The sequence below is a fragment of the Rosa rugosa genome, chromosome 2, assembly GCF_958449725.1.
Source record: "Rosa rugosa chromosome 2, drRosRugo1.1, whole genome shotgun sequence".
NCBI lineage: Eukaryota > Viridiplantae > Streptophyta > Magnoliopsida > Rosales > Rosaceae > Rosa > Rosa rugosa.
In genome coordinates this window covers 56877892-56895240 of record NC_084821.1, presented here as the reverse complement: position 1 = coordinate 56895240, position 17349 = coordinate 56877892, and the positions used below count along the sequence as shown (strand labels likewise).

Genomic DNA, 17349 nt, shown 5'->3' with positions numbered 1-17349 from the left:
CAAAAAAATCTTCAACTAGCCCTTATTTTAGTATTCCACGATAGAAGAGGTCTCCCTACACATGATATTTACCACGCTCCATCGCCAATTCCGATCCACTGAAAAATTATTAACCATTACATTCCTTTATTACATTTGACAGTGCATTCGAGGTTTGTGTTGTTCTTGTAGAAGTTTCTTACTCTACAATCCGTACGAGTTGTTTTTTTTTTTTTTTGAAAGGATCCGTACGAGTTGTTAAGCTAGTGTAGTGTGTCCAGAATACTGACCAGGTCCAGGTGTAAGACTGCACAGTTCTGAAAGAGTGAAAAGACAGTGCATCCAAACTCCAAAGAACAAAGAAGGGCCCATCGTTCTTTTTGTGATCTTACAAGCTCGTACATCCTTCTCACTCTCAAAACCATCGAGCATCTTGAACCTCTCCCCAACGATAAGAGAAATCATCCACAATCACAAACCAACACCCAATCCTTCCCATTGTTCTTCCCGTCCACATCAAACCCACCATTTCACACCCCCTCACATCCACAAAAACAAACCCCCTTCTTTGTTTCATTTCTCCCTAGTCAACCTTTACCTCTGATCACTCCCTCACTCATCTTTCTTTCTACTTCAACAACAATGGCCTCTGCCTCCGCACCCACAACTTTCTCCCTCCTCCAATCCACAACCGCCTCCTCCACCTCCCGCGCCGCCCGCTCCTCCCCCTCCCATGTCTCCCTCCCCTCCTCCCTCAAACCCACCATCCGCCGCCTCGGTTTCGCCGCCGCCGACCCCCTCTTCGCCTTCCAAGTCGCCGCCAAAGTCAGGTCCTTTGGCTCCGGCAAGGCCGTCAGGGGCGTCGTGGCCATGGCCAAGAAGAGCGTTGGTGACTTGACCGAGGCTGATTTGAAGGGGAAGAAGGTGTTTGTCAGAGCTGACTTGAATGTGCCTTTGGATGATAGCCAGAACATTACTGATGATACTAGAATAAGGGCGGCTATTCCTACTATTAAGTATTTGATTCAGAAGGGGGCTAAAGTCATTCTCTCAAGCCATTTGGTATGTGGGTTCTCTGTTTTTGATCAACTTGTCAACTTTGATTAGTAAATGTGGATTGTCAAGTAGTTGTCTTTCTTCTCTCTTTGATTGATTGAAGTCAGTGTTTTCAGAGAGTCTGTTATGTGTAGTTTGAAAAGCTATGAGCTTTTGCTCTTGTTTTGAGCATTGAAGTGATTGTATGCGAGTTAGTGTTTTGATCTCTTTTATGACCTTTGATTGCTTGTTTGCTGAAATGGGTATTGTAAAGTAGTTGTCTTTCTCTGTTTAACTCATTTAGAATGCGGCTGAAGTCTGTGTTTTCAGATGTCTACAAGACTGCAATGTCTGTTTTGAAAATTTATGAGCTTTGTATTTGAAGCAATTGAAATGGTTGTATATCGTCCTGGATTTGTCACAGTTTGATTTTGGTCACAGTGGTCTACTTAGTTTGTCTAGATTATCTTGTGGCTCTGTTAAGTACACATAGTTGATTGCTTTTTGACTGCTAAAGAGTTTTCCTTTGTTGATTTTGGTCATAGTGGTGTATGATACAAGCTGAATCAATGTCACTGTTCATTTAATTTTAGGGACGACCAAAAGGTGTGACCCCAAAGTTTAGCTTGGCACCTCTTGTACCTCGGCTATCTGAACTTCTTGGCATTCAGGTAGACATTTATATCCTGTTGAAAAATGGGAAAAAGAATTAAAAAGCAAGGTAACAGTGATGAATAGGTGGTCATTGAAACACTGACATCTCCTTTTATTTGTATATAATAACTAAAACAGGTCGTGAAGGCTGAAGACTCTATTGGTCCAGAAGTAGAAAAGCTGGTGGCTTCACTTCCTGATGGTGGTGTCCTTCTTCTTGAAAATGTGAGGTTTTACAAAGAGGAGGAGAAGAACGATCCTGAGCATGCAAAGAAGCTCGCCTCTGTAGCTGATCTTTTTGTCAATGATGCATTCGGAACTGCACATAGAGCCCATGCTTCAACTGAGGGTGTAACAAAGTTCTTAAGGCCATCTGTAGCTGGTTTTCTTTTGCAGAAGGTGAGGGTTTATATTCTTGTTTCTGGTGTATCATTGACTTTCAGTTATCTGCAGTGCTTTTTAAAGCCTTCGAGTAATTCTAATTTCGTAGTTTGAAGCCTGAATTATAATCATTAGCTGAAATGTTGTATTTAAATTAAAGTATGCAACTGGAGCTAGCATGGGCATGGACAGATTGCCACACTTGCAGATGCTTCATACAGTACTATAATTGCTGATATCTGACTAACATAAAATGTTTTTTATTTTCTATGTGCTTTTAAATAAAAATGACGAAAGCATTACCTGTTCAATATTATCAACCCTTTGAATGCCACCCCGGCATCAATTTCTGGATTCAACGTTATTCACTTTGTTTTGTTGTTCTTTTAGGAACTCGACTATCTTGTTGGAGCAGTATCAAACCCAAAAAAGCCATTTGCAGCCATTGTTGGTGGTTCGAAGGTCTCATCCAAGATTGGAGTGATCGAGTCGCTGTTAGAGAAGGTTGATTACTTAATTCTTGGTGGAGGAATGATCTTCACATTTTACAAGGCACAGGGTATCTCAGTGGGTTCATCTCTGGTGGAAGAGGATAAGCTAGAACTTGCTACATCACTCATTGCAAAGGCCAAGGCGAAGGGAGTGTCTCTTTTGCTACCCACTGATGTCGTAATTGCAGACAAATTTGCTCCTGATGCAAACAGCAAGGTTTATTTTCTTTAGCTAACATTTTACAATTCTGTGCTTTTGATTTGCTCGCCTACCATTTAATGCTCTATACCTTGTTGGAAACTAGTTGATTTTGGTTGATTGCATCTAATATTAAATTTTAAAATAAACAGCGACAATAGTGTTTTGCTATTCATTTATTTACTTCAATGGTACTTCATGAGAGAGTAACGAGCAACTGGTTTGGTCCTTGCAGATTGTTCCAGCTTCAAGCATCCCTGACGGGTGGATGGGATTGGATATTGGACCAGACTCTATTAAGACATTCAATGATGCACTTGATACCACTCAAACCATCATTTGGAACGGACCAATGGGAGTGTTTGAGTTTGACAAGTTTGCAGTAGGAACAGAGGTATGCAGTAGGGCTTTTGTTGGCATTCATTTCTGTACATAAACATGTTCACTACTTATATAGGTTCTTAGTAATGCCTATTGTCTGGATAGGGCTGACCTGATCAATCTCTTTCTCTACAGACAAGATAGAACTTTAACGTACTTATTTTTATGCAACCAAAGTCTGGGCTGCCAAGTTTCCTGATTAACTTTAGTTTTTTCCTGTTATGTCCAAATTAACATTACCCAAATTACTGAATTACTTCTCGTGTGCATATCGAAGTGTGGATGCTGACTTTGAGTTTATACCTCTTGCTTGCAGGCTATTGCAAAGAAGCTCGCAGAGCTTAGTGGCAAGGGAGTGACAACCATCATCGGAGGTGGAGACTCAGTTGCGGCTGTGGAGAAAGTAGGAGTTGCTAGTGTGATGAGCCACATATCAACTGGCGGTGGTGCTAGTTTGGAGTTGTTGGAAGGCAAAGAACTTCCTGGTGTACTTGCTCTTGATGAAGCCATTCCAGTTCCTGTGTAAGAACAATTTTTTTCTCTGTATTCTTTTCCCTGCCCACCATGTTGTTCTATTTGAGTACGTAAGCGAGAAATGGCATGTTGTAGTAGGAAGATTGGAGTTCAGTCTTGTAAATGTTCAATGTTACCTTTTATATAAGACCCAATATGTCTTGATATTCCTTGCATCCTACAAAAGTTTCCATAAGATTGTGGGGAGGGACAAAAACAGCCATTTTAACAATCTAATAAATTGGTTCTTTGCAATATATATTTACAAATTTCTTATCGTTCTCTTGTCTGAATTTTGGCCATGCTGCTACAATGTTAGTCCGGAGTACAATCTCTCAAAAACAATGAGATTTGGTTGTTTCAAGTTTCAGATAGAGTTCGCAATGTTACTGGATTTGTAATGGCTCTCTAATCATATGGGTAATTGATCTTGCAACCGAAAGCAAATGGCAGAATTTTGGCGTTCAATTTCTTGTTTTTACTCTACCATTCATGACGACCATGTCATAGGTTAGATTATGAAGAGGAAAATGGAAGATTTTGAGAAAAAGGTTCATGTGTTGTGCAAATCCAGCCACAGATATTAGAGGCCAGCATACATCTCTTTACAGCAACCTTTTTATGAGAGTTGCTACTTGCTACCAGTCCCCAGCTCTAATTCAAGTGGCTATCAGTGAAAGGTAGATCCTAAATACCAAAGACAAAGAAGATTAGGTGCAGGCTACGCAAGGAATCCAAGGGCTTTCTAAAAGAAACTTCCTTTCTATTTCCCCCTACAGAAACATGAGTCAATAGATCCATGACTTGTTAACCTTTGAATCAAAATGTATAGATGTTCATGTTCTTCAACCATAATGATCAACAGCGAAATACAACCTATATCCATAAAAATGATCAATTATGGTGGAGATTTCGGAAAAACACTATATATCTTTCAAGTTGAAGGTTTTGTGATCTTGCTGGTTGTTATTTACTAAACTTTTGAGTTTTTATTTTTTTAAAGAAACTTAATGGATTCTGAAGTTTCAAGATTGTTATATCCATGATGATGATCAGCAGATGAAGTTTGTTATCCATGGGAATTCGCAATAGTCGCTGCAAGATTCATCTATCCTCAAGCATATGAAATACATGACTTGATGACGACAAGACCCATGCACCATATGTTCTAGTAATTTCCACAGTTGTTTTTCTTTTAGGCTTTTGACTAAACATATTTATTGAAAATGAAAATAAGTCGCACTACAATACATCATATGGTTCACAACTTCATACCATCCACAACACAAGTCATCATCCGGAATTTAAGCAAGAAGATTCTTCTCAACTAAAGCACCTTGTTTTTTTGGGAATGAACTAAAGCACCTTGTTTTATACTTCTATAAATTCGCTTATTTAGCTTAACCTAAGACTTAAGCATTATTAAAGGTCTAAGAGCTACTAACTTTAAATGGGTCTGGATTTGAAATAACATCTTCTTCTACTTATTCTTTATAGTTCAACAATCAAATCCCCGCATGGACTATACTCATATTTTGCAATGTTAAACTATCATAAATATTAGTGTCAATTCGCCTGCTTATACTCCAAATTCATTGCTTGATTTTGAAGTTTAAAAATTATGAATTAAATTTTAAATATGAATAAAAAAGAAGTTATCTTTTTCGAGAGATATCGAACTTTAAAACAAATTTAGTAAAAACAAACCTCTAATTTAAGGAGACAAACGAGATCTAGTTACAGAAACTCTTTTCCATTTTCAATCATTTTTCTTTTCTGTCATTAAAAGATTTTTCTTTAATGCTCTAATCCTTTTTCCCCTTTGTTTTTTTTTGTTCTATTATGACACGTTTACTTACTTGGAATAGAAAATAATCATGAATCGGAGACAACTGGAATGAGAGAAGAACCTATTCCGGAGGAGTTGATTCATAAACTCATCTCCCCCATTCGTAATCAAATTCCTGAGTATTCAGGAATCAATTCCTTATAAGGAGGTGAGACCTACACCCATTCTGATTCCTTCATGTGTTAGTAAACGCATGAATACTTATATCCGGAATCATTCCGATTCCTTTATGTATTAGTAAACTTAGGAATAATTTTACACTGTAATCATTCCCTCCCATTCTAAGTAAATAATCGTGCTCATAATTGGAAATTACCCTTGGAAATTTGGAATCACTAAAGAATATGCCAAAACCATATACTGCCAGCCCAAGATTAATCAAATTTCTTCGTGCTGCCCAAGAATAGCAAAACTTGGGGCGCCCCCAAACAAAACTCACACGTGTCGAACATCCCACTTCTTCTACCTCTATATAAACCCTTGCCCCCACTCCTTCTCTCATTCTCCGATCACTCGCTCTAAAACCCACCTAATTTTCTCTCATCTTCATCTCGGTAAGCTCTCAAAAACCCAATCTTTAACTTGATCTCTCATCTATATCTCAAATCCCCGATCTGGGTATTGATCCTCTTGTGCTGTTTTGTATTGGGTCCAAGTTGTTTTTGTCTCAGATGGCGACCAAGAGGAGTGTGAGTACCTTGAAGGAGGCTGATTTGAAGGGCAAGAGGGTTTTCGTTAGGGTTGATCTCAATGTTCCTTTGGATGACGACTGTAAGATCACCGATGACACTAGAGTCCGAGCTGCTGTTCCCACCATCAAGTACTTGCTCGGATATGGTGCCAAAGTCATCTTGGCTTCTCACTTGGTATTCCTTCACTCTTTTCACTCTTTTCGATGATCGGATATCTGGGTTTGTTTAGATCTTGTGGGTTTTGAGTAGTTTGATTTGCATGTGGGTTTGTGATGGATTTGTGGTTTGATCTATGCAGATCAGATTGTAGATCCTTATGTTTGGTTACTTGGTTAATATCGATTATCTGTCATTATATTTGCTTTGGTGCCCATGTGCTTCTATGGTTGATTTATTGTTTTCAGAAGCTACTTTTGTAGTATGTTGTGAGATCTTAGGTTAGGCTGGATTGGGGTTTCATAGTTTAACTAATTTTGGATCCTTAAAATAAAGGGAGTATCTTTAACTGCTTTAGCATGCTTCTACACTTCTGCTAGTTGCTTAAGCTTCTGTTTGGCTGATTATAATTGTTTTTATTTTTGTTTTTTATCTGTGCCGGGAAGAATGATACAGAACACCAGAACTTTCTAACTACTAAGATTAGTAGTAGATGAGGTCACTTCTTTTCCGTAGTTATTAATGAAATATGTGTGTTTACAGGGACGTCCAAAGGGTGTCACTCCCAAGTACAGTTTGAAGCCTCTTGTGCCAAGACTGTCTGAGCTCCTTGGAGTGGAGGTCTGTTTTTTGACAATTTGGTTTTTATGCATCTTGCTCATGGGAAGCTTGATTTGCTTAACTTTTTCTTTCTTTTACAGGTTAAAATCGCTAATGATTGCGTCGGTGCGGAAGTTGAAAAGTTGGTTGCTGAGCTTCCAGAGGGAGGAGTTTTGCTCCTTGAGAATGTCAGGTTCTACAAGGAGGAAGAGAAGAATGATCCCGAGTTCGCCAAGAAGCTTGCTTCACTTGCAGATGTCTATGTTAATGATGCTTTTGGCACTGCTCACAGGGCTCATGCATCCACAGAAGGAGTGGCGAAGTACTTGAAGCCTTCTGTTGCTGGATACCTTATGCAGAAGGTATGAACCCTTTAACTAATTATTGCACCCACGTAGTACTTCATTTCCCTACTTTTGATTATTAGCCATCATCCTTTCCGTTTCATGAATAATCTTTTATTCTTGTGGTGGTCTCAGGAACTTGACTATCTTGTTGGTGCCGTGGCAAATCCCAAGAGACCATTTGCTGCTATTGTTGGTGGTTCAAAGGTGTCATCCAAGATTGGAGTCATAGAGTCCTTATTGGCGAAGGTCAACATTCTAGTGTTGGGTGGAGGAATGATCTTTACCTTTTATAAGGCTCAAGGGTATTCAGTTGGATCTTCCCTTGTTGAGGAAGACAAGCTAGATCTTGCAAAATCACTTATGGAGAAGGCAAAGGCCAAGGGAGTTTCTATTCTGCTCCCAACTGATGTGGTTATTGCTGATAAGTTTGCTGCTGATGCCAACAGCAAGGTCAGTACTTGCTCAATGTTTGATGTAGAGTTCTCTTAGTACTTCAATATTCTTATAGGATCTCAGAGCTTATATTTGATTGCAGGTGGTGCCAGCTTCTGCCATTCCAGATGGTTGGATGGGTTTGGATATCGGACCAGATTCCATCAAGACTTTCAATGAAGCTCTGGACACCACTAAGACTGTTATATGGAATGGACCTATGGGTGTGTTCGAGTTTGAAAAGTTTGCTGCTGGCACCGAGGTAAATAAAAGCTAAATAATTTTTTTTTACAACAAATTTACATTCATTCAAGTTTCCATTAGAAATGTCATAGTATATGCTGGAGATTTCTGATTCTTATATTTTAAACGTGTTCTTCTAAACAGGCGATTGCTAAGAAGCTTGCAGAGCTAAGTGGCAAGGGAGTTACAACTATCATTGGAGGTGGTGACTCTGTAGCTGCTGTGGAGAAGGTTGGCCTTGCTGACAAAATGAGCCACATTTCAACCGGAGGCGGTGCAAGCTTGGAGCTTCTTGAAGGGAAAACCCTCCCTGGAGTCCTTGCTCTTGACGACGCTTAAGCTGAAATTTTTCTAGTTGTTCATTTTGTGACTGATAGATGGTTGGTTTGTCAACCAGAATGGATCGAGTATAACAGAGCTGGACTTGTAGAGGCTTAGCTTTATAGGGTAGATTTGAATAAGTGCTGTCTGGAGTACCGTTTTGCAATGCTTGGAATTGAATTGGATCTGTTTTGGTTGGCTCTGTTTTTGAACAATGTAATGATCCAAAGTGCACTAAGCATTCAAGGTTTGGTATAAAATGTGATGTTTTTGGAGTGCAACAATTTAAGTTTAGTGGATATTGCGGATGTTGATTTGTGTGATGAGCCAGGCAGCAAGCCGATCTCAACTAAATGAGTCCTTGATCATTGACTTCTTGACCTGAATTTTATTACCGAAGGAAATTCCATGAATGAAAAAGCAGAAGCCGTAACCTCTACTCGCCATCCAAAGGATGAAAGGGCAGATGTTTCTGCTGAGCTCTCCAATCAATGGTCGAGGGTTAACGTTACACCAATTCATCCTGGAACTTAATAGCTACACTAGGTTCATTGATCAAAGAAAATAAATGAGGCCGAGTGATAGATGTGATATTCTTGCTGTGACAGAACTCCGAGCTAAGAGAAAAGAGTACCACCAAGAATTGAGGGCTACAGACTCCACAAGGAGACGCATAGGACAAAGCAAACTACATGGTTTACCCATCCCTACATGGTTTACCCATCCCTAGTATCTATCTACTGGTAAAAACTTCATGGTTTTACCTTTTGGAATGTTTTTATTCTTGATAAATATGGAACTATTTTCATGGTTCTTGTTTTGTAGTTACAAAGATTAAACCCCTAGCCCGAAAATATTGTGCTCAAGAAGCTGAATACCAAGGAATTTCAGGGTTCTTGTTGTCATCTGTAGACTTCTTTTGAATAAACCGGCGTTCTTTTTCTTAGTTTGCTTGGCCGCCAGATTATGAGGTCAAGACTATTGATGCATGAACGACGAGCTAGCAATGAATCATCTGGTTCTCTAACAAAAAGGGGGGCAGAATCAAGACTAAAGAAAAGATGCCAGTTCACAATAAATTTGTAAGTCTCACAGATACAAATACTGCCAAATTAACCAAATGATTGTTAAACTAAACAGCAATGTTTACTAAATGTACCGGTCGATCAAATTAACAGAAGAGATTCATACTTTTCTTTTCGTACTTCTAACTCATTCTGATGCCATTAGGAAAAAAAAACGTAAGCAGTCAAGAAGTGCATGAGCAACACCAAAAAGGCAATAACATTATTCGTGATTCCTTTTTCAAAGGGGTTTGAATCTAGAGTATATTCCAAGAACTTTGTGTCCAAGGCAAAAAATTGAAGGGAAGGAAAGTCCTTTGGGAGAAAGAAAACTTGCTAGTAATAAACAGACAATTCTCCCGACATGCAATAGGAAAATCGTCAAGAAATCTAGGACCCTTTTTCTCTCTATATATATGTTATGTTTCAACCCTTTTAGTCATCAAGTCCTAAAAGACGTCCCGCTCAAGAAACCTTCCAAAACCCTTAAACCCGAAACCCTTCTAAACCTTTCAAACGCTTCATTCATTCACTAGGATGGCAATGGAGAAGGTACTTGCTTCTGTGGGAGAGATGAGGCCAAAGACCAAGATTGTGTGCACATTGGGACCATCTTCCCGGTCCGTGGAGATGGCAGAGAAGCTTTTGAGGGCTGGCATGAACGTTGCTCGCTTCAACTTCTCTCACGGTAGTCATGAGTATCATCAAGAAACTCTTGATCATCTAAGGACTGCCATGAACAACACCGGAATTCTCTGTGCTGTCATGTTGGATACGAAGGTATAATTCAACAAGTCTTTAATTCACTCTAGCACTTTGTTTGTATTCTCCTATTGATATTTGGGTAATAGTTTGTTCACATAACCAGTGCATGACTATTTGGTGTGAAAGTCATCTATTGCTGTCAAATTTGTATTTGAAAATCATGCCATTATGTTTTTCAAGTTCAATCAAGTAGTGCAGCTTTCATATTATCATATAGGCATAAATTTGGTTCTTATGGTGCTTATCTTAAATTTGGAGAAATTCAGGAGTACTGTAAATTTTTTGGGTTTATTATGAAGATGCTAAATTCTTGTTTACCGGTACCATTACAGGGTCCAGAAATTAGAACTGGGTTTCTGAAAGATGGGAAGGCCATTCATCTTCAACAAGGAAAAGAGATTACCGTATCAACTGACTATACCATTCATGGTGATGAGAATATGATCTCTATGAGCTACAAGAAGTTGGCTGAGGATGTGAAGCCTCAAAGTGACATCTTGTGTGCTGATGGAACAATTACTTTGAAGGTTCTGGCATGTGACAAGGAGAGTGGTTTGGTACGTTGTCGATGTGAGAACACTGCAGTTTTGGGTGAGAGGAAGAATGTCAATCTTCCTGGAGTTGTTGTTGATCTGCCAACTTTGACAGAGAAGGACAAAGTGGATATCTTGGAGTGGGGAGTTCCAAATAAGATTGACATGATTGCGCTCTCTTTTGTTAGGAAAGGCTCAGACCTTGTTGAGGTCAGAAATGTTTTGGGGGAGCATGCCAAGGATATAATGCTCATGTCCAAGGTATTTAGAAATCTAAAGTTTGAATAATATCTGGCATGTTATGTTGTTGTAGCATGAATCAAAAACTGATCATGTTTCTTTGTTTTTTTTCTTTTGAAGGTTGAGAATCAAGAAGGTGTTACCAATTTCGACGAAATACTAGCAAATTCAGATGCCTTCATGGTGGCGAGGGGTGACCTTGGAATGGAAATTCCAATTGAAAAGATATTCCTAGCTCAGAAACTGATGATTGCAAAGGCAAACAGACTAGGAAAGCCAGTGGTGACTGCTACTCAGATGCTAGAGTCCATGACCAGGTCTCCTCGTCCCACTCGAGCAGAAGCCACTGATGTTGCCAATGCTGTTCTTGATGGAACTGACTGTGTCATGCTCAGCGGCGAAACTGCAGCTGGAGACTATCCGGAAATTGCCGTTCAAACTATGGCCAAAATCTGTGTTTCTGCAGAACAGTCCATAAACTATAACGAACTTTTCAAGAAAATGGAAACAGAAGCAATGCCTATGAGCCCTCAAGAGAGTTTGGCCTCCTCGGCGGTGCACATGGCAACTTCCATCAGGGCAGCACTCATTTTGGTCCTGACCAGAGGAGGAACCACAGCAAAGCTTGTGGCTAAGTACAGGCCAAGCATGCCGATTTTGTCTGTGGTGGTTCCTCAGCTAACTACAGATTCTTTTGAGTGGTCATGCAGCGATGCAGCTCCTGCAAGGCACAGCCTTATTTATAGGGGTCTTGTGCCTCTTCTCAGCTCAGGGGTCATTAGAGCTTCTCATGCTGAGTCCACTGAAGAGACTGTGCAGTCTGCTATTCAACATGCAAAGGCTAAAGGACTTTGCAAGCCTGGGGATTCAATCGTGGCTCTGCACCGAATGAATTGCATCGACGTGTGCAATGTTTTCCCTGTCATGTGATGATCCTTGGGGAAACTTCATCTGCAGCATCATAGTGTTTTTAGGTTAATCCTTCTTTTTTTTTTGCAGCATCCATGCCAATTTTGACTTTTAGGGTGTTTAATTATTGTTTTGTTGAGGTTTTTTGAGTGTTGAAATTTGAGGCAGAACACATGAGATAATACATTTCAGCGATCTATGATTTTTACAGTTGTCTCTTTTTCTAATTAATCTTAACCAATATTTGCATACATTTAATTATTAACAGTTTACTGCATACAATATATATCTTCAAAATTAAGTCAGACGTGAAACTGTGAAAGGAAACTCAGAATCTGGCAAAGCCAAAGCCAAATTCATATATAATATATAATTGGACATATAGCATTTGTAAGGATAAGAGATCAATAAAAGCATAGAATTGAGGTGATGGCTGATAGCTCGATCACCTTGTCCAGCAAAATAAATCTTCGTACGATTTGAGAGCTTATTACCACTAGAAATTGCATAGAAAATAAAGTGCATGAACACATGAGATGAGCAGTGATATATAGTCGATCGTAGCCTGAGGAACGAACTTTCAAAATAGTTGGTCTTTTTTATTGGACCTGTTTGAGGACAAGCATAAATTGACAGAAATATAGAGAGAGTAATAATTCAGAGAGAATGGAGATTCATGTGTGTTTATTCATCTCATACAAGAGGGTATTTATAGGAATACATAGCTAGTGTGAAAGCTCTAAGAGAAACTCAATTTGGTAACAATCTTCTCTTGTTGATTGAGGGCTGCAGCTCCACATACTTGCATTTAATGATGAAATCTGCCATGCTTGTTGCCCTTTGGCATAAAGCTTGTCACACAAGTCTCTATACCTATATTATACACTCAAGTACCTTATCTATACACTCAAGTGCCTATTTATACATGATATAGACATTTATACTATGACTCATATATACTACAATATGATTCATGTATACTACAACACTCCCCCTTGGATATTTCATGTTTAATAGCATTGTCTAGGCCGTGCGCTTCGAAATTGCCTCGTTAAAAACCTTGCCAAGTAATAAAACCCTGTGGGAAAAAACAACCTTGGTCGAAGGACAAAAAGAGCACAACGCGCGTTGAGTGTGGAGTATGTTTCTGGATACTCCCCCTGATTTAGACTTCCCCTGAAGATCATGGGAGTTCGGATAACCTTCTTAATCCGATGCTCTTCACATGTTTCTCGAAAGGGGATTTTGGTAACGACTTAGTAAATAAGTCCGCTACATTATCCTCTGATCGGATTTGATTTACTTCAATTTTTAGAAGTGATTGCTGTTGCTGATTGTAAAAGAATTTCGGTGATATATGCTTGGTATTGTCGCCCTTGATGAAACCTAATTTCATTTGCTCAATACAAGCTGCATTATCTTCATAAATGCATGTAGGCTCATTTGTGGTGAACTTCAAACCACAAGTTCCTCGAATGTGTCTATTTATAGACCTTAGCCATATGCATTCACGCACAGCTTCATGTAGAGCAATAATCTCTGCATGATTTGAGGAAGTAGCAACAAGGGTCTGTTTTGTAGATCTCCAAGATATCGCCGTGCTTCCCATGGTAAAGACATAACCTGTTTGGGAGCGACCTTTATGAGGGTCAGAGAGATACCCTGCATCAGCAAATCCCATCAAAACATCATTATCATTTTGATGGAGGGGAGGAGGAGAACGTCGGTCACCATGGACGGTGTCACCGGCGTCTACATTACGGAAGATGGCTTTTTGCCTCTTGGGGTCTAATCCCATGCTTCCGTCTTTTCTTTTCTCTCTGTAGGGATAAAACAAGCCCATATCAATCGTACCTTTTAAGTACCGAAAGATTGTCTTTATGCCAATCCAATGACGGCGTGTTGGCGCAGAACTATGTCGAGCTAACAAGTTCACTGCGAATGAGATATCCGGTCTTGTGCATTGAGCTAAATACAATAATGCGCCTATCGCACTTAGATAGGGTATTTCAGCCTCTAATAAATCTTCGTCCTCATCCCTTGGACGAAACGGATCTTTTGTGGGCTCAAGACTACGGCCGATCATGGGAGTACTTACAGGCTTTGCTTTATCTTCATTAAAGCGCCTTAGTAATTTTTGAGTATATGCTGACTGATGGATCATAATCCCATCACTACGGTGCTCGAGTTCTATTCCGAGGCAAAACCGTGTTTTCCCAAGATCTTTCATCTCAAACTCGGATTTCAAATATTTAGCAGTTTCCTTTAACTCATCTAGAGTTCCAATTAGGTTCATGTCATCGACATAAACTGCTACAATTGCAAATCCGGAACTTGTCTTTTTAATGAACACGCAAGGGCATATTTCATTGTTAACATATCCCTTCCCAATCAAGTAGTCACTTAGACGGTTATACCACATCCGTCCGGATTGTTTCAATCCATATAGTGAGCGTCTTAATCTTATTGAAAACGCGCTCCGTGGTTTAGAGCCACTTGATTTGGGTAATTGAAGTCCATCAGGAACCTTCATATATATCTCTGAATCTAGATCCCCATAGAGATATGCTGTAACCACATCCATAAGCTGCATGTCAAGTTTTTCGGAAACTACCAAACTGACAAGGTAGCGGAACGTTATAACGTCCATTACGGGAGAGTATGTCTCCTCGTAGTCGATTCCAGGGCGTTGTGAGAAACCTTGCGCCACAAGGCGGGCTTTGTATCTAACAACCTCATTTTTCTCATTACGCTTTCTAACAAAGACCCATTTGTGGCCAACAGGCTTTATATTTGGTGGTGTCAGCATTATAGACCCAAATACCTGTCTCTTTGTTAGTGAATCCAATTCAGTCTGGATCGCATCTTTCCATTTAGGCCAATCTGCTCTACGTTGACATTCTTCAACGGAGCGAGGTTCGATATCATCGTATTCTATAATTCCTTTTGCAATATGATATGCAAATGCATCATCAATAGTCATAGAATTTCTATCCATCATCACATGTATACTAGTGTAATTCATGGAGATCTCTCTATTCTCTGGATTTGGTTCTGTCATTGGAGCGTCCCCCAATGATGTCTCTTGGACATAACCATAATCCGGAATATTCTCATGAGATGGATTATTTGTATCGATGATTAATGGATTATTTTGTGCCAAACTCGCTTTCTTCCTTGGGCGAGAATCCATCGAACCTATGGGCCTCCCACGCTTCCTGGCAGGAGCCGTGGGCCTAGCCAATGTGTCACCCATAGAGGGGACGTTGGCGCCATTCTCATGTACTCTTGAGATGGCATTATGTCTTTTAGGGACATCAATCCTTGCAGGTACATTTGCAGCAGGTATGTGTGATCTCGTCACTTTAGCGATATCAGAAAACGCATCAGGCATCGATTCTGCTACGTTCTGAAGATCGAGAATTCTCCGCACTTCTATTTCAGACTGTGCGGTTCGGGGATCAAGATGAGACAAAGTGGGGACAAACCACGACAATTCCTGTCCTTTTTGTTGAACATTAGTGTTCATGTCTCCCCCTAATGACGGGAAGACTGTCTCATCAAAGTGACAATCCGCAAATCTAGCGGTAAATAGATCACCTGTCAAGGGTTCTATGTAGCGGATAATGGTTGGAGAGTCATAGCCAACATAAAGGCCTAATCGTCTTTGAGGACCCATTTTAGTGCGCTGTGGCGGCGCAATTGGCACATAGACTGCACACCCAAATATGCGTAAGTGTGAGACATTTGGCTCATACCCAGTTACCATCTGGGACGCAGAAAAGGGTTGTGTGGCAGTGGGTCTTAGACGAATAAGCACAGCTGCGTGCAATATTGCATAGCCCCAAGCAGAAATAGGGAGATTGGTGCGCATAACCAATGCCCTAGCAACCATTTGAAGTCTTTTAATGGCAGCTTCTGCGAGACCATTTTGGGTATGTACATGAGGGACAGGGTGTTCAACCTCAATCCCAATGGACATGCAATAATCATCAAAAGTCTTTGATGTAAACTCCCCAGCATTGTCAAGACGAATTGACTTAATAGGGTGATCAGGGTGGTGAGCCCTTAACTTAATGATTTGTGCTAGGAGTTTAGCAAATGCAGCATTTCTTGTGGATAAGAGCATGACATGTGACCAACGTGTCGATGCATCAACCAACACCATAAAATATCTAAATGGTCCGCAAGTTGGATGGATAGGTCCACAAATATCACCTTGTATTCTTTGCAAGAATGGTATATTTTCTTTAGTGTCCTTTGCATAGGATGGTCTCAATCCTACTTTTGCTAAAGAGCAAGCTTTGCAAAACGAATGATATGCTTGGGAAGTAATTCTTTGAACCTCTCTTTGGTTCGTACTTCTTTTCGTTTTGAAGAATGGATGGCCGTGTGAAGTTTTTAATATACGGATCATCATATCACGACCTGGATGTCCCAAACGGTCGTGCCAAAGCCTATATGTGTCGGAATCCCATAAATTTTCATTCATGACATGGTTGGATTCAATGACTCTAATAGTGGTTGCGTACAATCCACTAGAGCGGCACATAAGTTTCTCTAATACTCGTGTATTTCCGTAGTTATTAGAGGTGATGCAAAGGAACTCTTGTCCATTCTCACTATGTGTTTCCACATGAAAATCATTGGCTCTTATATCTTTAAAACTCAATAGGGTTCTTCTAGCCCTTGGAGCATATAGAGCTTCGGTGATATTAATATTTGTGCCATTTGGCAACAAAAATTGAGCTGGTCCTCGACCATGAATCAATTGTGATGGTCCTGCCATCGTAGTTACTGAAGTTTGACTAGGCGTCATCCATAAGAATAATTGCCTATGTCGTAATATAGTATGTGTGGTGCCACTATCAAGAAGGCATTCCAATTCTCCCGAAAACATACTGAAAAAATAAAGTTCGGAATATTAACACATGTCCATGACATTGAATGATAATGCGATACTTTATTAATAAGGAAAAAAGCCAATGATTACATCAAAGTTTCCAAAGTCTATTCCAAAATAAAATCAAACTTATACAAATTGTAATTGCTCAATCCGTTTGGTAATTCCAATGAAATATGACCAGGGAAGTAGAGAGATGTTGGTGGAGCGAGGCTCGCTTAAATACCCCGATCTCAATTACTTTCCTAGACATCATACTTCATTAGGTACGCCACATGAGAAAGAGTCAATACAATTGTCATTTATTGACTAAGGCACATTTGCCGTTTTATTGGAAAATAGAAAAGACTATTCTAATCAAAGTCTGCGGCATCCTCGTGCTCTTCATTTACAGCTTTGAAGTCTTCTATGGTGAGATTGACATCTTCACCATTTTCTTCTTCAGCAAGGTTGGCTTCTTGCTCCCTTATTTCCCTGTACTCCTTGTAGCGTGCAGCTAGTTGAGTACTTGCCTGGCATTGCTTAAACCAATGCTCGATTGAACCACACCGATGACACACGTCATTGTGGTTGCCTCCCTTGATTTGAGGTGCAGGTGGTGCACGTTGTGGATATTCCCTAGGCGGGTTGTTACTGCTACTACCACGGCGTATGGTGCGACC

At 40.0% G+C, this 17349-nt stretch overlaps 3 protein-coding genes across 3 annotated transcripts; all 3 read left to right on the top strand.

Moving 5' to 3' along the window:
• Window positions 1–383: 383 nt before the first annotated feature.
• On the top strand, window positions 384–3892 carry LOC133728673 (phosphoglycerate kinase, cytosolic-like). Its single transcript, XM_062156098.1, has 6 exons — window positions 384–1041; window positions 1608–1685; window positions 1807–2067; window positions 2440–2757; window positions 2975–3133; window positions 3437–3892. The coding sequence occupies exons 1-6, from the start codon at window positions 622–624 to the stop codon at window positions 3644–3646; spliced, it is 1446 nt and encodes a 481-aa protein (XP_062012082.1). The 5' UTR covers window positions 384–621; the 3' UTR covers window positions 3647–3892.
• A 2009-nt stretch (window positions 3893–5901) lies between these two features.
• Window positions 5902–8557, top strand: LOC133728672 (phosphoglycerate kinase, cytosolic). Its single transcript, XM_062156096.1, has 7 exons — window positions 5902–6036; window positions 6139–6348; window positions 6874–6951; window positions 7032–7292; window positions 7410–7727; window positions 7813–7971; window positions 8097–8557. Exons 2-7 carry the CDS (start codon window positions 6154–6156, stop codon window positions 8289–8291), a joined length of 1206 nt encoding a protein of 401 aa, XP_062012080.1. The 5' UTR covers window positions 5902–6036; window positions 6139–6153; the 3' UTR covers window positions 8292–8557.
• Window positions 8558–8703: 146 nt separating this feature from the next.
• Window positions 8704–11875, top strand: LOC133728671 (pyruvate kinase, cytosolic isozyme-like). The gene is made up of 3 exons (XM_062156095.1): window positions 8704–10117; window positions 10435–10896; window positions 10996–11875. The coding sequence occupies exons 1-3, from the start codon at window positions 9875–9877 to the stop codon at window positions 11803–11805; spliced, it is 1515 nt and encodes a 504-aa protein (XP_062012079.1). The 5' UTR covers window positions 8704–9874; the 3' UTR covers window positions 11806–11875.
• The last annotated feature ends 5474 nt before the right edge of the window (window positions 11876–17349 follow it).

Excerpts from the sequence above, each read along its gene's own strand:
- LOC133728673 (XM_062156098.1), top strand. The coding sequence starts at position 622 with ATGGCCTCTGCCTCCGCACCCACAACTTTCTCCCTCCTCCAATCCACA. Across the intron at positions 1,042-1,607 it reads TCATTCTCTCAAGCCATTTG|GGACGACCAAAAGGTGTGAC; the intron begins GTATGTGGGTTC and ends ATTTAATTTTAG. Across the intron at positions 2,758-2,974 it reads CTCCTGATGCAAACAGCAAG|ATTGTTCCAGCTTCAAGCAT; the intron begins GTTTATTTTCTT and ends TGGTCCTTGCAG.
- LOC133728672 (XM_062156096.1), top strand. The coding sequence starts at position 6,154 with ATGGCGACCAAGAGGAGTGTGAGTACCTTGAAGGAGGCTGATTTGAAG. Across the intron at positions 6,349-6,873 it reads TCATCTTGGCTTCTCACTTG|GGACGTCCAAAGGGTGTCAC; the intron begins GTATTCCTTCAC and ends GTGTGTTTACAG. Across the intron at positions 7,728-7,812 it reads CTGCTGATGCCAACAGCAAG|GTGGTGCCAGCTTCTGCCAT; the intron begins GTCAGTACTTGC and ends ATTTGATTGCAG.
- LOC133728671 (XM_062156095.1), top strand. The coding sequence starts at position 9,875 with ATGGCAATGGAGAAGGTACTTGCTTCTGTGGGAGAGATGAGGCCAAAG. Across the intron at positions 10,118-10,434 it reads CTGTCATGTTGGATACGAAG|GGTCCAGAAATTAGAACTGG; the intron begins GTATAATTCAAC and ends GTACCATTACAG. Across the intron at positions 10,897-10,995 it reads ATATAATGCTCATGTCCAAG|GTTGAGAATCAAGAAGGTGT; the intron begins GTATTTAGAAAT and ends TTTCTTTTGAAG.